Source organism: Anopheles aquasalis, chromosome 3 (assembly GCF_943734665.1).
Source record: "Anopheles aquasalis chromosome 3, idAnoAquaMG_Q_19, whole genome shotgun sequence".
Classification (NCBI taxonomy): domain Eukaryota; kingdom Metazoa; phylum Arthropoda; class Insecta; order Diptera; family Culicidae; genus Anopheles; species Anopheles aquasalis.
The window spans coordinates 2,847,501-2,870,000 of NC_064878.1; the positions used below are offsets into that span (position 1 = coordinate 2,847,501).

A 22,500-nucleotide genomic window follows, 5' to 3' on the forward strand; every position below is an offset into this window, starting at 1 on the left:
ACTGGTTTATTCATGTTTGACGCACTTGTTTCCGTTTTTCCCGCAAAAAAATATGGTAGTGACCCCATAATTTCCGTTTAGCAATCCGTTCAGTGTGACTTTAAGGTTCATCAGGCTAAGGAGAAAGTCGGGATGGCAAAGTTAAAAAGCTGGTGCTGGTATTGCTAATGCAAGTAGCGCCACTGGACTCGCTTTCCGGGATGCAGCATCAACGGATTGTTGATGTGAACGATGTTATGCGCGACATTAACACCATTCAGGTGTTTGTTTGTAGACTGGAGCGAAACATTTAAGCAAACTGTTATGCTGCATTCAGCTAACCATGTCTCGGATTGTATGATAATGTAATGGGAATCACAGCATCTAGCCAAACGGCGTAGCGAAGGGATGGACAACGCCATGACATGGTTTTCCAGTTTTTTGAGAGTCAGCCACGAGTGATGTTCGTATTACTTGCACCTTTCGCTTCACTGTGCGTCCCCTGTTCTTCGTCATCGTACCAAGATGTTCGATCAATCAATCACCGGTGGATCCATGATCCGCTGGCACCGGATGGCACCGGAAATACGGACTATTGACGGGCGGGTCCGCGCACTGGTATCCCGCTGCGATTTGGGTTCTCTCGAGTGCTGCGACGACGACAACGTTGGCTAGACGCCGTCGGCCACGCTGGTGCTGCCAAAATTACATCGAATCCGGCCCCCGGGAGGGATCCTTGTGCGTCGACAACGCGCTCGGCTTGTCGATCGAGGCGGGCCATCGGCCAAGGGGTTTTGACGAAAGATCAAAGATCGAGTGAAGAGAATTTGTCAGCCTCGCCGGTACCTAGGGCGCAGACGCGCGAGCACACACGTGGGTGTAAATTGCTCGGTACCTACAGGAGTGTGGCATGTCTGGAGTGTGGAAGAGCGCACCCCACGATCAAAAACCTGTAATCAAACGTCACGCCAGAACGTGGCGACGACACACTGGCCTCCGGCCGCGCAGAACCACGACATCGACAGCGCCGAAGAAGATGATGATGAGGATCGTGATGATGATGATGATGATGGCGAGGATGATGAGAGGTGATCTTGTCGATCGAAGATCGTCTTCGTTTAACTGAAAACACACCGTCGCCTCTTTTGCACCGCGGTTCTCGTTTGCCTGGCGTGGCGCGCCGCGACTGTTCGCGAGGTGAGATTGTCGCGCCTGAACCTGCTCCGCCCGCTGCCCATCGACTGGGGTTACGGTGAGGTGTTGGGTGGGTAAGGGCGCGAGCCTTTCCAAATTATACAAATTATCTTTTATAAGATTGAATGTTTGTTTTCGTGCAGAGAGAACGCGCGCGCGCGCGCGCACGCCGTAAGATGCATCATGTGGAGAGCTTGGTGCGCAACTCACTCGCTTGGCCACAAGCGTCCCTTCATCGCAGCATCATCATCATCATCATCATGTGCGGGTACGCGTATGATGTCACATGATTATCGTGGCCAAGGGCCGCCCCCTTCCCAACTCTGCTTCGCTCTGTTTTTGGCTTCTTTCGAGCGGAAGAGAGTTCGGACGAGACAGGACCAGGCCTGCACAGAGAGGGATGCGCATTTGGATGCAAATTACAGCCCACGGTTTAAGGTCTTAATTTGAGGCACTGGTGCCCGCGGAGGAGAAGACCAGAGCAGAGAGCAGTCCTTGCCAGCCACGAGCCGAGACAAGAACGCGAGACGAACGGCGCGTAATTGAGCTAATTCTGATTAACATTGTTGCGATCGCTTGGTACCGGACGTCTAGGAGAGGCCTCTAGGATCGTTTCGTTTCGTCCTGTACCTTCCGATCGATGCAAATGCGATCTAGCGGCTGTCGAAGGCCACTTTAAGAATGTCTAGCCGTCGATGGAGACATCAACAACGAATGGCGCACCAACTCCGACGGCTCAACGTCGTCAAGCTAAGCGTTTTCATCAAACAACCACTGGAAGGTGCGGAAGCGGAAGTTGATAGACGATCAGTGATCGCGTACCCCGCGATTCCATCCCCTCTTTCACGCTCTCTATCCCTGCGCTCGGTACATCACTGACGTTGGTAATAGATCCGCTATTCTAATTTATCAGATTGGAGACTTTATCTTTCACACAAAAATGCTTTCCCGTTTCACTCACTTGTAATGATTGTAGCCGGTGTCACGCTCGCCATCCGAGTCCATCTTGCCTGGGCTAGGCTTCGCCGATCCGCAGAATATCAGTGACTCTGGTGCGAGACGGGACTCACTAACTGGATCGCTAAATTCACTTTGCGAAAAATATGTCGCTTATTCCACACCAAAAACTACACCTTTCAGGGTTGCGTCTTGGGATTCTGCTTCGTTTTACTGCGGCTATTTGGCTGTTTTTTTATTACTCCACGTAACAACCACCAACGATTGATCACTACTTGTTGTCACTTATTTTGCGCACAAAAACAGCTCTTTCCGGTAGCGCAAATAGACCTCACTGGGGTGGACACAATTCTTCGGCTTCTCTTCGCTGATTCCGGCCTTACGGCGTTCTGTTTCCGCGAGCGGCGAGCGCACCGGAAGTGCAGGCTCCCGGAGTCGTTGCTTCAGTGGAACACCATGGCGCTAAGAGCACTTTTCCCCGATTCCAGATCACACAAAAAATCACAAACGCACTCCCAAGGATCGCACTAAATATCCACACTCCTTCGGCTCCGTTGGAACATCCGCACCGTTCGAAATCCGCGTTCTTCCTCGAGGTTGGTCCGAATGCTTTTGAATCGCACGCGCACGCTCAGCTCGCTCAACCTTCCCGCTCGCGGTTGGTGCGACCAACCGATTCGCGGGTTGAAACCGCTCGAACTGCTCGAACGGATCTCTCGCTCTCCCACGAGAGAGTGAGCGAGAGCAGCGGCAAGTTAAGCCAGAGATACACGAAGCATAAACTCTAGTATAAACTCAGAGCGTAATGCCAATAATATTAGAGGCCCGCGGAGCGTAAAACCGAGCGTAAAAGTAAGCGTAAACTCAACACGAACATGTAGCGAAGCGATATGAATAGTTGAATGTTCTACAATCGCTAATATACAGCAAAAACATCTTAAAATATGTAAAAAGATGTTCAGAAATCAACTTATATCTTCGATTTATGTTTTTTGTGGCTAAAAACACATGTAATTGAATGTAATTGCATGATGTAATTGCAGGTGACGTATCTTTTATGCGATTATGCCTGCCACACGAAGCGTAAACTTTTTGGCATTACATTCTGAGTTTACGCTAGAGTTTACGCTTCGTCTATCCCTGGCTTTATGCGTTAAGTTATGGGCGAGGCTAAATTGGCTCAGGACTCGCTCCTGTCCAGGATTTACAGGATATCTTATCCAGGAAATATTCAATGACGATAAGGAGGCATCCTTCTAGCCGTTCAGTACCGCCAAAGCAGGAAAGAGAATAAGCACGTGCTCGGCCGGTTGTATGTGGCCATGTGCAGCATCGAACGTTGGGTGCACTGACCGGGCAGCGTATCCTGATGGGAGCATTGCTAATTTCAGACTCATCTCAGCCTTGTTTATCCGCTCATCGGTTCCATGAAAGATATTTCTTCAAATTCATTTCGCCATTCTCTTTTCATAAAAATATTCGCCAGTGTTATGATTTGAACAAAATTATCTAGATGCCATCTGTTGAAAACGCTGGAATAGTGTATTTAGAGTTGGATTTTGATGCCTTATTTATTTTTTTATCACATTATATTCGGCTGATATACAAAGCCTGGCTGGTCCTCTTACAGTCTGGTAGAGAGTGGAATTGATTTTCTACTGCTATTCTATTCTAACATACTCCCTAATCGAGAATAATGCCTTTTTGAGCATGACAACGTTGTTAAATGCTTGTTCATTCTCGTTTGTGCATTGTTTTTACCTATCTATTTATATCTAAAAATTGCTAAATGCATAAAATTGTACTGCCACTATCGGAGATGAATGAAATTTACCATTTTGAAGCACACGCTGTTCACGGGATGCTGTGCGCAATCACCTGTATCAACAATTACTTCTCCAGATTGTGCAGAATCCAATCGATGTACTCCGAGATTCTCGTTGAAATACCAGGCGCACCGGTAGTCCCACATTTTGGCCCATAACTGACCACACCGACTATGTAGCAACGCTCGGCGTTCCACTCCATCATGGGTGCCCCGGAATCGCCTCTGCATACATCTTCCCCTCCAGCACCTTTAGTGCAGAGCTGCGTGGCCTGTAGCGTACCACCTTTAATCAACCCTCGTAGTTCTCTAGTACAAACAGTTGAGGTTACAGCGTGCAAACCGACCACACGCTTCACGTTACTTAGCTCCAAAGATCCACCTTCAAAATGGAACGGAGTAGCAAAGTCAGTAAGCATATTGATCTGAATCCTGCGGAAAGTAACGATTATCTTACCTATTTTTGTTATACCCCAGCCGTACGAGATGACCTGCGGTTGCTGTCTTTCATCGTAGGTATGATTCAACGGAAGGCAGACTGGTTGAATGAATCCCGTGTCCTCCACGGCTTGATTCATGCGAATAAGCGATATATCATTTAGCAGCGTATGTGAGCTGTATTGCGCGTGAGTTACAATCTTAACTGCACTGCGCTCTACACACGGACCATCCCTCAAACACGTCTCCAGTTGCTCCAAATCATACAATCCAAGATACATCTTGATGCTACTGTATCCTCTGATAAAAATCAAAAGACCAGCAGGTCAGTTAGCGCTCCGCTTACTCGGCGAGAGCCAAGGACGTACCTCTGTAATCGCAGCTTATGCACACAGTGTGCCGCCGTTAAGACGTACCACTTGTTGATAAGCGTACCGGTGCAACGGCTTGCATTCCTGCCGGGTGCTTCTCTAATTTCCAAAAACACTGCCCACATATAAATGTAGTCCTCATCGGTGGTGTTGGATATGATTTTAACTCCTGGCGAACGCTGGCCACAATCCTCGGGAAGATGCGCCCGAATTAAACCAGAACCGATTTTTTCCGTCATGTTCGGTGCTGCACTGGTAGTGGCCGGAGCCACAGACGACGCTGGACAGCAAACCTAAGCGATAACGCAGTGCAGTCAAGCGTCGAAATCAACGAGCACGAACGAGAGCATACTTACAGTCGCCTTCGGGTCTGCCGCGTCACTGCCGCAGGCCTTCATGACTGAGTTGAGCAATCGCTCCTGTTCCGGCACCAGCGTATCTTGTTCGGCCACTGCGGCGATCTCTGGGCAAGCGGCTATAGCTACACAGTGTCCCTTTTTACCGTTCGATGGAATACACTCCTGGTTCGCTGCAACGCACACGAAACCACAGCAAATTAGCAGAATGCTCGCGATCCGAAAGAGGCGACTTCCGGCTAGCCTCGACATTGTACGCAAATCTGAATGACGCCGCCGGCCGATGTTACGAGGATCACTTCCGAACACCAACTGATGCACTGCGTTATCAGGAGGCATAGGAAGCGATGTTTTGTTAAAGCGATCATCACAAACACAGCCATCCCGGAGCTCCACGGCCAACAACGTCACCCAAGCTGATCGCGAAATCGAAACAGGTTCTCCAAGCACAAAAGGATAGTGTGATTGTGTAAGTCGTCATCAGCATGCATCGCATGGCAAAACTCACACGCAGAAACCGCAGTCACAGTCGTAGTTATCAATGGGAATCCCCTTTATTACGCTCTCTTGTCCCGCGGAATTCGTTGGCTTATCTGCTGCAGAATCCATCCGACATGCTGCTGCACGTTAGTGGAGACGGTGGGGAACTCGTTAGCGGTTGCGCCGATCCCAAAGCTGACGATGCCCACCATAAACCAGGTCCCATTTCGACGGTACATCAGGGGAGCACCGGAGTAGCCCGAAAACACGTCGTGCCCAGTGATGCTGGCAGTGCAGATGAACAGCTGGTTGAGCGTAATGTTCACCCCAGGAAGTGCATACCCCAGGCAGGTCCTGCAACGGTCCAGTGAGATGCGTTCCAGTGTCACCCACTGTTTCCTGTTGCTGATCACACCTGGAAAGGGCAGGTAGTGGGTTTGTTAGTTAGAGAGCAGACCAAAGGCAGTAGCACGCAGCCGTTACCGTACCGTCAGCATTCAAACCCCAACCGAAGGAGCTCAGCGTGTGACCGACCGTGGCAATCTCATCGTGCTGTTCACCACTTGGAATGCAGATCGGTCTCGGGGATCCACGCAAATCCACACGGATGGGCGTACTGAGCCGCAGCAGTGCTATATCGTACCCTCGCTTACTGATAGTGTACCGCTCGTGGAGAATGATCTCTCGCACACCCGTTGCTGCGACGTCCCCTTTGTACTGGCCCTTCTGGCTGGACGATATGTTGTTTGCGTTAACAAACACACTAATGCTGGAACACAGGCAGTGAGGAATGAGTTGAGCACACGCGGTCCTCTAAAGCCGCACCATCGCTTACTTACTTCGCCGCATTCCTTACGCAGTGGGCCGCAGTTAGCACGTACTCAGCGGTAATCAAACTTCCGACACATCGCTTAGTTCCGTGCCCGAAATGACCGCTGATTGCGATGAACGCACCAAAGGATGTTTCGTCCGCGTACGCGATGCTGTGCGCACCACCACCGGTCAGTTGATCCTGAAGACAATGTGTTGTGGTGCTGGTGATGGTGGTGGTGGTCGTGGTAGTGGTGGCGATAGTGGTTAATTGGACCGATGGTAGGATGTCTGAAAGAACACAACACAGCTGTTTTAGGTAAAGGAAGGAAGGAAAGCCTGTGACTTGTTGCTGGTCGTAAATGTAGACGCATGACTTACCTCGGTCTCACGCACGCACGCTTTCGATGCAGCTAGCAGAGTGTTGTACTGCTGCCGGCTAATGTAAGGATCGTCCAACATTTGCTTAAACCGTGGGCAAGCATCCGAGTGAACGCATCGTCCAGGATTACCGCTGGATGAAGTACACCGGTCGCTAACACCCGCGGTTAGTGCAAAAAAAGTGATAAACAAACCGACTCCAAAGCTGCTCCTGCTGTTCATGCTTCTACGTCGTATCAGGGTCCGAAAGAGACTAAAACTCCAGTTCGCCAGAGACGGCCGCTATCAGTAGCAACCAGCTGCCCGGTGGTTCAACAGGGAGCGACTCAGAAATGATGGAGCAGAAATGTTAATACAACGGAATTGGATGATACTGAGTCATGCTGTGGAGCGAACGGGGATTCCAGTTTCTCTGACCGCCAAAGGGTTTACACTGCACATCTCCGTGCATTATCCAATACAGAATTGCTGCTGTGGAACCGAATTAGGCGTCCTGGTTATAATGTATTTATTTTTATATGTTTTATAATTAATTTTTAACGGGAATTTTATAAAAAATACGGTTTTCTTATTTCCATCTAAAGGATATGAATAGATGGATTCAGTATTTTTTTTTCATCTTCTATAATCCAGTTTCATTCTATTGATATTTTCTACAATCCACTTTGCAGTATGGTTTCCAATAAATGTATTAATGTAGGGATACTTATTCGAATTTCGGTTTTTATAAGTATATCCATGACTAACCAATCCCACCATGAACCAAACTTCGTTTTGACGATACATCAGGGGACATCCTGAGAATCCAGGAAAAACATTGTGACCAGAAATGGTAATGGTACAGATTTGTTCGCCATCATTCCGTATCTTCTCAGCAGTACCATTTAGTTCTTCCCTGCACAACTCTAATGAAATCTCCTGAACCGTCACAAGCTGTTTACTTTCAGTCAGGATTCCTAAAAAGAATAGAAAAAAGGGTATGGTATTTTGTTTAATATTAATAACCGACCTAGACGGATAAGCAAATTCGTATTCCGTACCTTCAATATTGCTACCCCAGCCGAAGGATTTAAGCACACGAGAACTACGTTTGGGTAGTACGCTGTAGTGTTGGCCTGCCATTGGGATACAGACAGGTTGTGGAGAGTTTGGCAAACTGAAGTTAACAGCTTCCGGCAGTCGCAATAGAGCGATATCATACTCGTACGTTTTCGCGTTGTACAGATTGTGGATTACACTCTCGGTCACAATGTATTCGATTCCGTCCGGATAAGATTCGTTAAATTCAGGATAAAACAGATTGATATTACTTGTACCAATATAAACCAAGTGTCTGCGAAAAATACACAAAAAAAAAAATAAAACGCTCATGATAACGTTGCACTTGCATGAAAATCTCATCACATACCTTTTAACACCCTTAACACAATGTGCGGCAGTGAGTACAAACTCGGATGTTATCATACTGCCACCACAAAGCTTAGTTTGGTTTGCTGTTTCGTTATAATAGCTTATGAACGCGATGAACGTAGAATCGGATGGGTATGTTCCGTTATGTTTGTTATCCTCGCCAAGTCGATCTTGAAGACATTCTGGAGCAATGTCTTTCTTACATTTTATGATATCCTCCGTTGCGCAGCAAACGTTCTGCCAAGAAAACCAGTAACGAACAATCAGCGGTTTATTGAACAGCTCACTTCATCGACGAAAGGATTGCTTACGGTGCCTTGGCTTTTGCAGGCTTCGTTAGCCTGTATGTATTTTTGTAATACTTGTGCTGAAATGGAAGGTCGGGCTAGCAAGCCCTTCCATGTCCGGCATTCATCTTTTGGAACGCAGGACCCTTTCATTTGGTTACCATTATCACCTGGTAAATTACACTCTTGCCCCCACGTGACTGTAGCAAGCGCCAAAACTCCAACAATTACTCCAAAAAGATGATTCAAACTCATTCTGCAAACTACTCGGAATACCGATTTTTTTTTATCGTCCTGTACGGTTTTTTTCCACTGTAGCACGCACAACGCTGCACACTTTTTTCGCACTGCACTGAACTGTAGCACAAACTGTTGGTTCTTCTCGTCGCCAAATTCCGGCCGTAACTGAAGCTGCACTGAGTTGGGCCGAGAATTTATAGGAACTGGCCCGGATAGATAGGAAATCCCATCTTATCAACCGGCAGCCGGTGCAAGAATGCATGGAGGAATTGCCGCAAATTGATGGCGATTTAAAGGAACGGCAGCTCCAAACAGTGTGCGCTGCTGCCGTAAATTGACGGGGAAATTAGACCACAAGAGATTGCCAGCATTTTGGTTAACCCTCCAACACCTCATCTTGTGATATTACTGGATAGAGTGGGACTTCCCCAATCACGGTGGTGTTGTCCAACTGATGTCAACTGTCCGGTATCTCTTCTCTATTCTTCTCTTTTTCAGATGCTAGGATGCGATGCACAGCTGCTTTCTGGAAATTAAAAGTGTATCGCCGTTCGCGAGCGTGACATTTGAAAATTTTAAAAAATCAAGCGAGGTAGAATTATCGCGTAAGGATCGAAGTGACCCAGTAATCCCAGAGCGCAGTTTGTCGCCGGTCATCAGCCGAAGGCTCCGCTGCAACCGGCTGTGGAACGAAAACGATGAACTAGCAGAAACAGACGAAGCAATGGCAACGATTAACAAACACCCTGCCCTGACGGTGGTACATTACGCCTCTATCCAGGCGCCACAGCCCGATGCTACCAAGAGTGAAAGCTGCCTAATGTTCCCCAAGCATAAAGCATGTCACTGCCATCGTTGCTGCCGGCGGGTGTCACCGAGCGGAAAATTGTCCCATCTGGCCCATCTGGGGCTCCTGAGCACAAAAATCCTGCGCTCAAATGAGCACGACAACGGCAAGCGAACCAGAGGGTGGCCCATTACGCAAGCGGTGGTACAGACCACCTTTTGGCAGCGGGACGAGAGGGGCTTTGGCACGAAAGTGAAATCCCAATCACGCGGTTGCGTGAGGGTTCGGCGTTGCATTGAGTTACCAGTTACATGAAAGCCAGAAAGAATCGAAGTTACCAAAGCTAAGTTGGTGGAAATGTCCTTGCTCCGATGGGGCAGACGGGACTTTGAAAGTAATTAATTAATTTTTCGGGTTTTAAAGATTTCTTCCAGTTTGGTCCACATGAAAATTTCAAACTGAGAAGATCTGAAACTGACACCTCGACGATGCAGAAAACCAACAGAGAGCAGCATGTCCTGTATCGAAGGACATCACAAATTAGTGCCCTAACCCAAACGAAGCGTTAACAAAGCGATGAAAAGCGAGTCGAATGAGAAAAGCGATGAAAAGTGTCCTTTCTTGAATCAACTATTAACAATTTGTCCTCACTCTCCGTTGCAGAACGATTCTCGAGTGAGCAGGAGACACGAAAGCCAGTTGCCGGCGCATTGCTCGAGGCGAACCGGTTTAAGGCAACCACCCCCCGCCGGTTAGGAAATGGACGGTTTCGATGGAAGATTGCTGCCAAGCTAGCAGCAACGGCACGACTGGGCAGAGATCCTGGGAATGGCTCCAATTACGATGCCGAATAATTGCCAAAGAAAAAACCAACCTCCCAGCGGTCTGGTCCTGGCACCGAACGGTTCATAGTCCGCGGAGTCATGCGGTGTCCTAGATGCTTGCTCCCGGGGCGGAGTGTACGAATCGCGAGCACAATACAAATCAAATCAACATCGACGACATGACGCTGCTCACAAGAAGCCGATGGAATAGAGCTTCCAAGGAACAAGTTCTCACGCGGACACGCACTCGCGCAGGACTCGTCTCGTCAGTCAGGACGCCTTCCTGATCGACAGCGGCTGCTTCCTCACCGCGTGTACCACCGATGTTCAGCGTTCGGATCGACGCCACACGCTTCTCGTGACCCCACTTCAGCAGACCGCGGCCAGTGGTCCTGGAGTGTATTAATCTTTGCATTTCGTTGCATCCGTGCGTGCGTTTGCGTGTGCATTGAAGACTGTAGACCACCCGAAACGCACCGGAGGAGGCACACAGGTCTTCTCGTCTTCGCATGTCGATCGATCTGTCGTTCCCGTGCCCGGGCGTCCGTACCGAGGATGTCCTACCGTGCGGCACCGCTGCGTCGACCGTATCTCGCGCAATCCAAATGGGGGAAATCGAGCCGATCGACTCGACTCGCGCAACCTCTCGAGTGCGCCCTCGAGGTCGCGAGAATGAAAGCGTCCTTTTGAGAGCGAGTTCAAGAAGCGCCACAGCAGGGAAGCACGATGCACGGTGCTCTCTGCCTGCCGTCTTGGTCGCGGATCGATCGAAGGAACGGCGCAGCGATGGTGAACTATCGACTTTGTCGACAGCCGTCCACCGTCGATGGGAAAAGTCAGTGACGAACGAGACGAAAAGGACGAGAGTTGTAGGGAAAACCGTGTGTGGTATGGGCCGCTACCGGTGAGACGCGAAACATGAGACGTGCGCCCTCCACTCGCCGAGAGTTCCATCGATCGGTTTTAAGAACTTTCGGGGGTTCCATCGTAAGGATGCTGACTTGGCGGGGTGGACAGCGTGCTTTTGTGGTGAATAGAATTGTGCAGCTGGACAAGCGGAAGGGCAGGATGTCGAATTGGCGAACCCTAGGGGCGTGCTGTTGATGTCAGATGAGGACACACAATGGCGCGGAGTCAGTTTCAAAATTTCATCAAAAATAGACCTCAAAGGACCTCCTCGAGACCTACGCCCTTTTTACGAAAGGTCGTTCGTTTGGCTTTTAATTCGAGGTTTCCGGGCTAGTGACCCTCACACCCCGAGTGACCCCGGAGAATTCACAATTCGATCAATAAACTTCTCGTTAATTGAGATCCGACGCGGTACGGTGCCGATCCCGCACACATTCCATCACACCGGCAGACTCCAAACCCAAACACGGTCGGCGACCTGGATTGCACAGAACCGCGGCTGGAACTGGGAGTTTACAACAAAGACACTGGCCCATCTCTCTTTCTTCCGATTCCTACCAGCAGACGCTCGGTCTCCCAGGCCGGCTGCAGCGAACCGGAATGTCCGATGATTCCGGAACAGCACGCATCACGAATGCCGATCACGTGCTGCCGGTTGAGGGATTGAGGTCTTATTGACCGCCGCGATCGATGGTTTTGCGGTAACAGAGCAAAAAAAAAAAACAAGATCGTCCGCGACAACATGGACACTCACTCATTGGGAATTTGGTCGCGCCAACCCATCGGAGCGATGATTAATCGACAACCGGCACATGTCCGTCGAGGTGCCGGTCGCCACGGTCAGCGCCAAGATGATTAACGCTTCGCCAATGGCGCTGATCCGGCCACGATTAATAAGGACGCATCGCGCACGTCTGCTATCGGTGGAGCGGCATGAAGACGGCCAACGGAGCGTAGCAGGAAGGAGAGATCACGCAGCACGCCGCTCGCAGGACGCGTTGGCATTTGGACGTCATTACAAGGGGAAACCGAGTGGGACCTGCGGCGATGCCAATAAGCCATACCATGTTCCTATTTAGGGGAACGGCTTAATTGGATCCAGCCTTATCACGTGTGCTGGGGTACCGGTGGCAACCCTTATCGTATCCTTCCGGTTGGTCCAACTCTACTTTTAAAGTGTTATAGTCTGTCCTCTGTTGAGTGGAATTTCAAGTATAATTTTCCTGAAAGAAATAATTCAAAGCTTCAATTATCGAAAATACTAAAGTGACCATTGCTTACTGTTGTTCAGTAACGGAGCAAAGTTCGACCGTATCCTTGGCAACTATTAAGTTACTGATTGATTGCTTCGATCTTTGTGGTTTTTTTTTTAATCTTCGTGGTTTAATCCTACATATAGTCAATTGCAGCCCTCTGCTCAAACAATGCCGAAGGTTTTTTTAAAAGGGCATTTACTAATTCGGTTTTCTAATTAATGATTCTATTCAAGGATATTTAAACTTGAAATCTTGTCTAAAAACACGATTCCAAACTGCAAAACACATACCGCGGTCCTTCAACAAACAACAAACTATGTGCAACAAAAAATGATGAAGAAAAAGCGGTCCATTAACGACAATAAGGACCCGCAATGTGTACTATCAATCCACAATCCATCCCAACTCCATCTATCGCATTCCTACATCGGGGATAGGGCATCTTCTTCTCCATCAACCAATTCCAGGACAAAACGCCCAGCAGGAATCGCGAGTTGAATGAAGAGATTGTAACGATTCCAGGTGCAGGAGAACATGCGGACTGGATACAGACCGGCCGGGGCAGAGATTGATGGGGTTCGATACGGTACGGTGCCAACGCCCTGGTCCCTTCTTCAATCGCCGAATGATGAACATGTGGGTGGTTTACCTCTTCTACCGCTTCTCCACACACAACCCTTTACCATCCGGAAGACCGACTGGGGCTGGCCTCTCAAGCAAACAAATCCTTATCTAGTCGGCCCCCGGCCGAACGCGAAACCCAGATCACTCGAACCCCATAGTTGGGCTGGATCGTGCGGAAAGCCAAAGGATGGATGCCACATGCATCCGTGCTGGCTTCGACGGAACCCAACGGATCACCAGTGAGATCGCCCGGCGAGATCCTTCCTGCCGTTGGCACCGTTTGGCCCGCTAACACGCCCACCTCAACCTCGCCCTCATCGTCGTCATCGTCGACGCACCGGCGATTATCGATGCCAGCCAATCGGTTATAAAATAATTACTTTGTTTGCTCGCGACCCGGCCTCACGTCACGTCGACGAAAGGAAAGGAGAAACTTGCGCCGCTCGGGTGAAATCAATCGTTCTCGATGCTCGCCGCAGTATTCTCGCGTGACCCTCTCTCTCTCTTGGTTTATCGCAATTCCACTCCCTTCTTGAGATGCCGGCTGATCCCGGCCATGATGATGATGATGATGATGATGACGGGAACCACGCAATGATTAAGAAGGCAAATATGGTGGATAAAAAAAAAGACGAGAAAGCCTCGGCCCAAGCACGAGACATGCGGTGGGCGAGGCTGGCGCCTGCGCCAGATGCTGATAACGGACGACGCCAGCACAGCCGGTTCTGGTCGAGGTAGAAGTTGACCAGCGGGCCACCGACCGGAGTGCCATAGTGCACGCGGGGAGTGCAGGACGAAAAGGCAATGCACGAGTGCTCGCAAGGAAGCGAGTGCATCTAGATAAAAGTCATAAGACCACCTTACGCGCCAGGGGTGAAAGCAACAGGGGGAAAAGCGGACCAACCAGCGTCAAGGAATCATCGCGTCTTGCTGTTTGCAACTCCGCGCTTATCACGCAGCTTTCATGCCGGTTTACGAGTTTATTAGTTGGCTTAATTCACTCAAATTACCCGTGAGATAATCACTAATCTTCCAGAGATTCTTTGTAGCAAACATTATCCTCAACCAGTAGGCCACGCAAAAGGAAATGGTATGAATCTTGGCAGCAGAAGAGGCAACTAGATCGATACGAGGTTGGTGTTCACGTAGAGACTTGAAGGACTCTGCACAAAGGGCGGCTGCCCTCGAAACAAATTCCACTTCCGAGAGCCTTGTCGATGTCCAGTTTATGAATTGCCTGAAATAGTCATAATGCTGGTTTGATGAATGGACGATTGTGCACGCTGGAAAGACATTTCGGATGCACCACAAACCGTCGACGCTTGTCTTGCATTCCCCGCACCATTCCATCTTTATTGTTCGTATATTTCTATCAATATTACTGTTAACACATTGCGCAGTCCAACGAATGGACGGTGTAAATAGATCGATGTGCTTACGTGAGGATCAGGTCCGGCCTCGGTGAAAAAGGGTATTTCTGTGTTTTTTTTTCTCTCTCTCTCGTAACGAACGACCCCCACAAACCCATTTCATACCAACACGGAACATACCATACGAGGTGCGAGTGCTTCCATCCATTTTCTAAACAGCGAATAACACATTAAGAGCGATGCTACTGAATCTGAATGTTTTTTTGTTGTAATTTTTCTCCTTGTTGGTTTTCTGATGGTTCACGTTTGTAACATGAATGGTATGCTGTGCTGATCTGCTATCACACTATACTAGGTACCCCCCCGGGGGGGAAACGGGGCGTAAGCGACATAAAGGCTAACACACACGCTTCTTGTACTCGTAAGGCTGCCCTTCGTTCTGGTAAATCAAAATTTCTCGGCTTCTGCTCCTACTCGCCACGTCCTTGCTCTGCACTAAGTAAAAGAGTTGTTGTCTTTTTGTTTTCTCCTCGTTCCGTCCCTTACTCTAATTCCAATCCTCAATTCCGTCCAGACACTACACGTGCGCTATTCACGACATCGTTAAAGTCACATATATCGGCCACGCTCTACCTGCGCCGCTTTTAATGTTAACATCTAGTTACCGGGGTCAAAAGTCAGTTGGCATGTAAGTGTACGTGTGTGTCTGTGTTGAGTGTCGCAGTAAAAAGGTAGTAAAAAGGAAACAATCACGGTCTAACGGTCATTCTAAAGCTAATTAAGACACACACACGCATACGCATCCCGTTCCTTTGATGCACGTCCGTCCGGGTTGTTCGTAGTACTCGTGCCTCGTGCGTATATGTATGTGTTCGAATGTGTACGTGTGTAACTAACACGACTGTCCTGCAGTACTGAAGAATTCGTTGTCCTGTTGATTCACTTCGTTCGCTCCAGGCTCACGATGAATCCTTTAGCCGCCAACACACCACGGCACTTGATGTGCACCTGGTAGCGGGACGTCCAACCGGCAGAGTAGCTGTTTAGTTCCAGTTCATCCAGCACATCCCTTGGTAGTAATTCTAAAAAGAAAAAAGAAATTTCGAATATCGATTAGAACCCCATCACGTTTTTCATCCAGTCTCCTATGACCTACCTTGTGGATCGCTGTGCGTGAGCAGCTGGATTTCGTTCTGATTGCAGTAGGCTTGCAGTTGTGGTGGCACCACGCAACAGGCTGCTAGATTGATTTGGGCAATCGTAGGATGCACCTTCGCCCCGTCGTACAGTTGCTGCAGAGAATCGGCATCAAGATCGGCAATACCAAGCTGTCCGATCTTGCCATCCGTCGCGTACCGTTCCAGTATGGCCCACAGTTTCTTCAGGTTGCCAACCGCATTGTCACTCCCGACTGCCCACTCGAGCACGCCCTCCTCTTTCGCTTCGTCGCTATCCGCAGTAGCCTCCTCACCGTTTGCTGCCTTCTCCGTGGCTGTGGCGGTCGGATGATAGGCGAGAATCAGGTTGTCCAGGTAGGAAACGTCGAGTGTTTCAAACAGTTTCTCGATCGCCTCGGTCAATGCTGGTTCCGAGTAGCGATTGAGGAAAATTTTCGCACCGATCTTAATGTCAGCACGCGGATGTTCCCGTACCTTCTCGAGCAGATCGTTGTTGCGGCGCGTTATTAACCGGCGCTGCTCCTGCACTGGTACGCTCGATTGACCACCGTTTTGCGACGGTTCGACCACTTCCGCTTCGGTGAACGTTGATCGTAGGCAGTCCGTAAGCTGGAAAGAGTACAGAAGGAGAGGTAAAGGTGAGCAAAGGTGATTCCAAGATGAGATTGCGGCGTTGCTACCGGCAACAGGTTGCCAGCCACTTGGACCTGGCACATGCCCAACACACAGTCCATGTCAAATGCTCGACATGTCCATGCATTTCCGGCTGCACCGTATCCGTTTGGTTGTCGTACGTTAAAAATAAGTCGGAGTCTTGCCCCCGTAACGGTTTAAGCGGCCACAAATTACGAAATGTCAGACAAGCACCAGGGCGCGGAGATATTGATCGATCGATTTGGGATTGCTATTTTAAGGAAAACTGCGTGTTGGGCTAAATATCGGACCTCCTTTCCGAGAGCTCCTTTCCATTTGCTTTCGCTGATTTGTCACAGCGAGTGGGTTCACCAGAGCACCTCTATGCTATGAACCATCATCATGTTGGCCTATTGCAACGTACAAGCGCACACACAGCAACACACATACGATCCGGTGTAGATCAAATATCATTTGGCGCAATGGACAACAAATGCACCGTGTTTCGGCTTAATGCTGACTAGCTCATATGCACATTCCAAAGGCCGCTCACCAGCACAGCGCCAGTAACCGGCTAGCTTCGAGGTTCGGTGCCAACGGTTAATTGCTTTTGCATAACTGCCCTGCCCGTGTCCCAGCCCTTTTCCCGGTTTTCTTTTTTTTTTTTTTGGGTCTCAGCTCTCATGCCCCCCATTTTTGGCTCAACAACACACATATGTCTGACATGCGGGGTGTGGCGTGAGGTGGCCGAAAAAGTGTCACCCAGTTATGCAAAGTGCATGAAGCGTGAAGATTGTGTCGGTTTACGTGCTTAGCCAGCTCGCTGTTGGATAGGATGGTGATGATGCTTCCGTTTGGATGGTTACCACGATAGACACCGGTAGACGCTATGCTAAGGTGTGCATTTGATATCACATTTGGAAGAATTTCATTCACATTCTTTAACAGATTAGTTAGAATATTTTATGAACTGAAATGTGTAATTCGACAACAACGCTACTAGGATTGAGAGTATCCAACATAGTTACCACACATGACAACCATAGCATGGCCATAATGATTGAAATATTGCACATGTTTATCGAATGTACTTCCTCGAAGCGATGAGTAAAGTTTTTAAAAATCTAACATGCCTTATCAGCTGTTCTATAGCTCCCCTAATTTCGAATCCTCTAATCGTCCGTCTCACGCTTATTCCATTCATATTCTCTAATACGGATGCGGCGTTACCACGCTGCTTATGGATGGGGGCGCATATCTTTATTTTTACTCGTTGATCGCTGAATCGGAACTCCGACAGGTCACTTGATGCCGATTGCCGTGTGGTTGAACTGAAACACGCACCCCCCTCTTCAAAGGAGAAACCTCGGCGAAGAGGAGGCTGTCAATCTCTTGGGCAATATAGGAGCACCGAACGGCGCGGCCCGGTGTGACACATTTCTTTGGCTTTTTATCGAAAATAGAGCAAACACCCGCTCACCCGTTCTCGTAGCAAAACGAGCCATGGTTCGGGTTCCGGCACTACAAAAAAAAAACTCCCTCCCGTCCGCGGTCCTCCCAATCGCGACTAGAAGCTACCAGAATCGGTGATCGGCGGTCGTTTCATGCGGACGCGCGACGCTTCTTTAGCTCGGATTTCTTGTCGTCATATTCTATTATCATCAGCTGCGTTCAAGTATTTGTGTCTGTCGACGCGTTATCGGGCGCGCCTGAGAGGATGGTTGAGGCAACAGTTTGCTCGAGGGACGCCATCGCTCACGCCTGTTCCATCACGCTCACGTGGACTACCGCCACCCCACCGGCGTGGGGGGCCCCTGATTGTCGTGCCTATCGGGGACATATAAATAAACCGCTTGAGGCGTTACGGTGGCGTCATACAATGGAACTCCTGCTAGAGATGATAGGAAGCACAGAACGGGGCTTCTAGCAACGTTGTTAATGTAGAGCGCGTCGTCATGCGGCATGTCGGCAAGTCGGCAATGGTTCTAGCATGCGACGAGTAATCATAGTAGCCGGGTCGGTAGAGTAAATGGATGGCTTTCCCAAGGCGACAGTGCCCGTCCTCAACGCGTCATCATCAGCTGCAGTTTCTCGCTTCCCGGAACCGGTCGGAACATTCTACGGCCAATTACGCGCCGTCCCAGGGCTTGTATGCGGTAAATAAGTAATGCAGAGCAGCATTGGCGGGAGGAAAAAAGCAAATGAACGTCACATGGTGCTGAGTGGGTACCAAGCAACCACTTTGCAATCGTCAAGGACATGTAGCACAGCCTGCTGCTGCTGCTGCTGTTGGCTATGCCGACATGGAAAGGATTTTTCCGGAAATTGTCTTTCACTCGGTGCTGTGGTTGAGACACATCATCGTTGCGGTGGCCTACTACGAAAGCCTTCAGCAGGATGAAACACTGGGTGACTTCCGCCTCGCCTGTCCGCGCTCGGCAAAAGCATTAAAGCAAAATAATGATCCTGGGCAAAGGTCAAAGAGATGGCACTCCAACCGGCACACGAGAACTTTCGCAGTCATTTGCGTCGCTGCCAAATCGAAAACCGAGCGGAAACGGAAATCGTGCGGCTACACGCAATGACGTACGTGATGACGAAATCGGAAGGCGCCGGCCGGTCAGCCGACCGGTTGGCCACCAGCCAGAAAACGGACGTTTCACTTTCAATCTTCAATCCCCGATAAACTCCGATTAACATTGTCGGCCAAAAAGGAGGGGGCGCTAATCACGGTGACATCATCGTCGGCCACCATTGAATTTCGTGCAAGTCACTATGACGACGAACATGCGGTTCGTTCAAGATCGCAAACGTAAACGCAGCAACCTTGTGCAATGATGACCCCAATGGAGGGGAAGGGGATGAGTCTGAAATCCGAATCCAAACCGCAAAAAGCATGACGTCAGAAACGTTGTTCACAAGACGATCAATTAACTTTGATGGAAGACAGACATCTCGACGGAAATCGATAAGAAGCTCAAGAGGGGGCGGCCGCGGCGCGATCGATCGGCCACGTAGACCGTAGGAATGTTAATCGATCCGGTGGCCGCCAAACGATGAACTAGAACATTTTGTAGGCAAACAAAATCTCTCCTAAAACGATGGCCTTGATTTAGTGCGGACTCCGGTTGGCGGTTGCATAAATCCCCCTACAATTCGATTCCGCCGGACGTGGCGTAAATATTTACAGCATCTACTTCCACTTACCTCATCGGTCGGTTTCTGGCCGGCCTTCTTGCGCAGATCGCTCACGTTCAGCACGTTGCCGGTCGAGACGATAATCACGCCCAGGTCGTTCAACAGTTGCGGTAACATGTTTTCTTCCTCCTGATGCTGCGGCTGCCGCTTTTCAATGATTACTTGATGGGTCACGCTGCTGGTCGTGTTCTCGTGCGTCCGGATCGGATTTCACTTGCACTCACTATCGGTGGGGTGGCAGGACGAGGGCAGAAAGAAACGGTGGGGCAGGAACCACGCTTATACTCCGACCTTGACCCGCACGGCGCTTCACGGCTTAGAACAGCTGTACACGAGAGACAGAGGCACGTACACGTTCACAAAACACGGACCGGACACGGAGTTGATGGAATGCTGCTGGGTGGATGGAACACCACCTTCCTCGGCGAAGTTTCTGGGAAATTGTGCGGCCGAGATAGTAGTAAACCCCTGAGATAGTAGTAGACCGCGTTTCACTTAACCGCCTCACCACCCCCTCTTGCCGCGCGCACGTAGCTGGTTGATAAACAAACGAGTTGAATAACCATCCAGGCAGTCTTTCCACCGCCATTTTGGATTTCATTGTTGACAGTTAGAGTTCATCTTTTATTTCCCTAAAATGCACCACCACGTTTGTTGGAGAAATTTAAGATCAAGTTCAAGATCAAGATCAATTCAAGATCAAGATTAAGTTCAATTTAATATTTGTGAGAGAATGTTATTTGTGAAATGTATAATGCATAAAGCAAACGCGTTCGGTCCCGCGCTAGCCGTAGATTCAGCTTAATCGTTGGTCGAGAATCGATGAACCGCGGGATGCCGAGCGCGCAAAATTAAGTTCTGGTGCATTTCTGGTGCGGTGGAATCAGAATTACATCGTTGCATTTTTTCAGTAAAATAAACGAGATAATATCATCTACAGTAGTACAAAAGTAGCAGCCTCCCGCTCCTCATTATCCTATTTCACGTTTCGTTAAGTGCGACCACCGGGCTTTACACACACTGCCAATAACTCCATTTTAAATCCGTTAACGGCACTCCACTAACCAAAAAAGGGAGGTGAAGGAAGTCAGCGAAATTAGTATTTGTCCCGCGGTAGTACCATTCGATTACCAGCCGTCCGTGGCCACGGATCAGCGTATAGTGCGGGTTGAAATTCGTTGGTTTTCGGTTCCCTCCCTCGGGGTCGTTGTCCATCGGCTGCCGAAAGTATAGGCAAAACGGAAAAGAATCAAAGTGACCTGCCGGAATCTGCACCGTTTCTACGGTGACGCTTTGGCCAATAAAACAAGTGCAGACAGTGACGCTCGGCCATCTCAGCAGCCACAAGCGGGGAGACAAGAAAATACAATGGCCACGATTGGCACTGTTAAACTGCCTGACCTCATCAACCGTTGGATGGAGGTACAGAACCCGGGAACCGGTGGCACGGACGGTGCGACGAAGGAGGTACGTGAGGCAATATTTTAAATCGAAAACGTTTGTCGCCAGTATTTTTAATTAATATTCCAGATGGTGGTACGGAACGCGTTCCCATAAAAGGGAAGCGGCCATTTAGCGCATCCCCGCTTTGGTTTACGCGTTTTAACACACGGATTCTCCTTTTGCAGCCCCTGGACATTGACGCAATCAACCTGACGCTGTTGCTCAAATCGATGGGCATGCGATTGCAGTATCTGGATTTTGACGACGAGAAGACCAACACCGACGCCCTGACCATCAGCATCAAGTGCAACCGATCCGGTATACGGTCGGAGTTGAGTTACGATCTGCAGCAGCAAGGTTGTAGCTGCCCGGAGAAAACCGATCGCGACAGCTCGTTCTGGGAGGTGCAGGCCACCGGACCGAAGGTGTTCTCAAAGTTCAAGAACAACACTTCCTCCAACCTGCTGCCCGATGTGTCGGAACGGTGCGCCCTCGTCTCGAAGGCTATGCTGGCCAACCTGCTGGACTACTACCAGTGCAGCATACGGCAGGTGAAGGAGGGTAAGGAGCGAGCCCTGGCCAGATCGCCACTGAAACCAAAGGACACGCCCGGATGTGTAACGAGTCCGGGACTTTCGATGAGGACTCCCTTCTCGACACCGCCCGCCGAAGGACGCTGCACGGCACGGATGAGTGTTGGATCCTCGAGAGAACCGTTGCCGAAGCGCGACTTTCAGGACGTCGAAGCAGACCGACCGGAGGAGAAGCAGGAGGGAGAGGAGGTCAAGGAGACAGGCGAGAGCGTGACACCATCGAAGGAAAGCGAAGCCGCAGGTCACAACATAACGCACGACATTCTGGATGCAGACAGCGAAAACGTTCACAAACCGGTGATCATTCCGGTGGTCACAAAAAATGCCGACATGCCGGATGGGGAAAGTGTCTTCAACTGCAACGAAGCCATGAAGCATGTGATAACATCGAGTCCGGTAATCAGGAAAGGGCCGGCCCCGGCGCTGAGCCTGCACGATACGGTCGATATGCAGCTCGAGCGAGATGGGAATGTGATCAGCCACTTGCAGCAAGCCCGCTCCCAGATCGATAAGGCCTTGCTGTTGATGACTCAGGGCACCACGCAGGATATGTTCGGGGGATCGGCCCTTACCCTTACACCACAGCAAAACACAGCGATCGCTCGTAGGTCCCTCGGGACACCTAGATTTCCGCCGGTTCGCTCCGGTTCCCTGCTCGCCATTGATAACCGTCGACCGGTTGCCGAAGCGGCTTTAAGTGGCAATAAGAAAAAGACATTCCCAGCGACTCCTTCCGCATTGTCCGGACGATTGTCGTTAGGGGCCAGAGGTTCAACGATCGCAGCCCGAGCAGATACACCGAGACCATCGTTGGCACAGGTGAAATCCATCGCAGGACTACGCCGCACCGTTACGATGCCTCCACCAGCCGCAGTACGCCAGAAACCGGTAACGGGGACGACAACGACCGGACAGCGTCGCCTACCACCTCCTGCTTCGGCGACCAGCGTCAGCTCT

General features: G+C 49.8%; 6 protein-coding genes across 6 annotated transcripts in view; 1 reads left to right on the forward strand and 5 right to left on the reverse strand.

Annotated features, from left to right (window-relative positions):
* The window catches only part of LOC126575193 (putative transcription factor SOX-15), a 45,915-nt gene extending 43,195 nt beyond the window's left edge, over nucleotides 1–2,720 (reverse strand). The window contains exon 1 of the mRNA XM_050235762.1: nucleotides 2,135–2,720. Within this exon, the coding sequence (XP_050091719.1) occupies nucleotides 2,135–2,178 (44 nt within the window). The 5' untranslated portion in view covers nucleotides 2,179–2,720. The remainder of the gene's footprint in view (nucleotides 1–2,134) is intronic.
* Nucleotides 2,721–3,687: 967 nt separating this feature from the next.
* LOC126575645 (CLIP domain-containing serine protease 14D-like) lies at nucleotides 3,688–5,454 on the reverse strand. Its single transcript, XM_050236448.1, has 4 exons — nucleotides 5,121–5,454; nucleotides 4,762–5,057; nucleotides 4,413–4,693; nucleotides 3,688–4,337 (listed from the first exon to the last, which is right to left on the reverse strand). The coding sequence occupies exons 1-4, from the start codon at nucleotides 5,370–5,372 to the stop codon at nucleotides 4,021–4,023; spliced, it is 1,146 nt and encodes a 381-aa protein (XP_050092405.1). The 5' UTR covers nucleotides 5,373–5,454; the 3' UTR covers nucleotides 3,688–4,020.
* A 202-nt stretch (nucleotides 5,455–5,656) lies between these two features.
* On the reverse strand, nucleotides 5,657–7,030 carry LOC126575968 (chymotrypsinogen A-like). Its single transcript, XM_050236987.1, has 4 exons — nucleotides 6,792–7,030; nucleotides 6,440–6,720; nucleotides 6,089–6,369; nucleotides 5,657–6,015 (listed from the first exon to the last, which is right to left on the reverse strand). The coding sequence occupies exons 1-4, from the start codon at nucleotides 7,011–7,013 to the stop codon at nucleotides 5,678–5,680; spliced, it is 1,122 nt and encodes a 373-aa protein (XP_050092944.1). The 5' UTR covers nucleotides 7,014–7,030; the 3' UTR covers nucleotides 5,657–5,677.
* A 269-nt stretch (nucleotides 7,031–7,299) lies between these two features.
* On the reverse strand, nucleotides 7,300–8,880 carry LOC126576010 (CLIP domain-containing serine protease 14D-like). Its single transcript, XM_050237069.1, has 4 exons — nucleotides 8,513–8,880; nucleotides 8,200–8,438; nucleotides 7,832–8,124; nucleotides 7,300–7,747 (listed from the first exon to the last, which is right to left on the reverse strand). The coding sequence occupies exons 1-4, from the start codon at nucleotides 8,741–8,743 to the stop codon at nucleotides 7,407–7,409; spliced, it is 1,104 nt and encodes a 367-aa protein (XP_050093026.1). The 5' UTR covers nucleotides 8,744–8,880; the 3' UTR covers nucleotides 7,300–7,406.
* A 5,579-nt stretch (nucleotides 8,881–14,459) lies between these two features.
* LOC126576458 (glutamate--cysteine ligase regulatory subunit) lies at nucleotides 14,460–19,976 on the reverse strand. The gene is made up of 3 exons (XM_050237729.1): nucleotides 19,517–19,976; nucleotides 15,655–16,285; nucleotides 14,460–15,580 (listed from the first exon to the last, which is right to left on the reverse strand). Exons 1-3 carry the CDS (start codon nucleotides 19,622–19,624, stop codon nucleotides 15,438–15,440), a joined length of 882 nt encoding a protein of 293 aa, XP_050093686.1. The 5' UTR covers nucleotides 19,625–19,976; the 3' UTR covers nucleotides 14,460–15,437.
* Nucleotides 19,977–20,650: 674 nt separating this feature from the next.
* Nucleotides 20,651–22,500, forward strand: part of LOC126575082 (uncharacterized) — a 2,066-nt gene continuing 216 nt past the window's right edge. The window contains exons 1-2 of the mRNA XM_050235598.1: nucleotides 20,651–20,974; nucleotides 21,136–22,500. The exon at nucleotides 21,136–22,500 is cut by the window's right edge and continues 216 nt beyond it. Coding sequence (XP_050091555.1) covers nucleotides 20,876–20,974; nucleotides 21,136–22,500 — 1,464 coding nt within the window. The 5' untranslated portion in view covers nucleotides 20,651–20,875. The remainder of the gene's footprint in view (nucleotides 20,975–21,135) is intronic.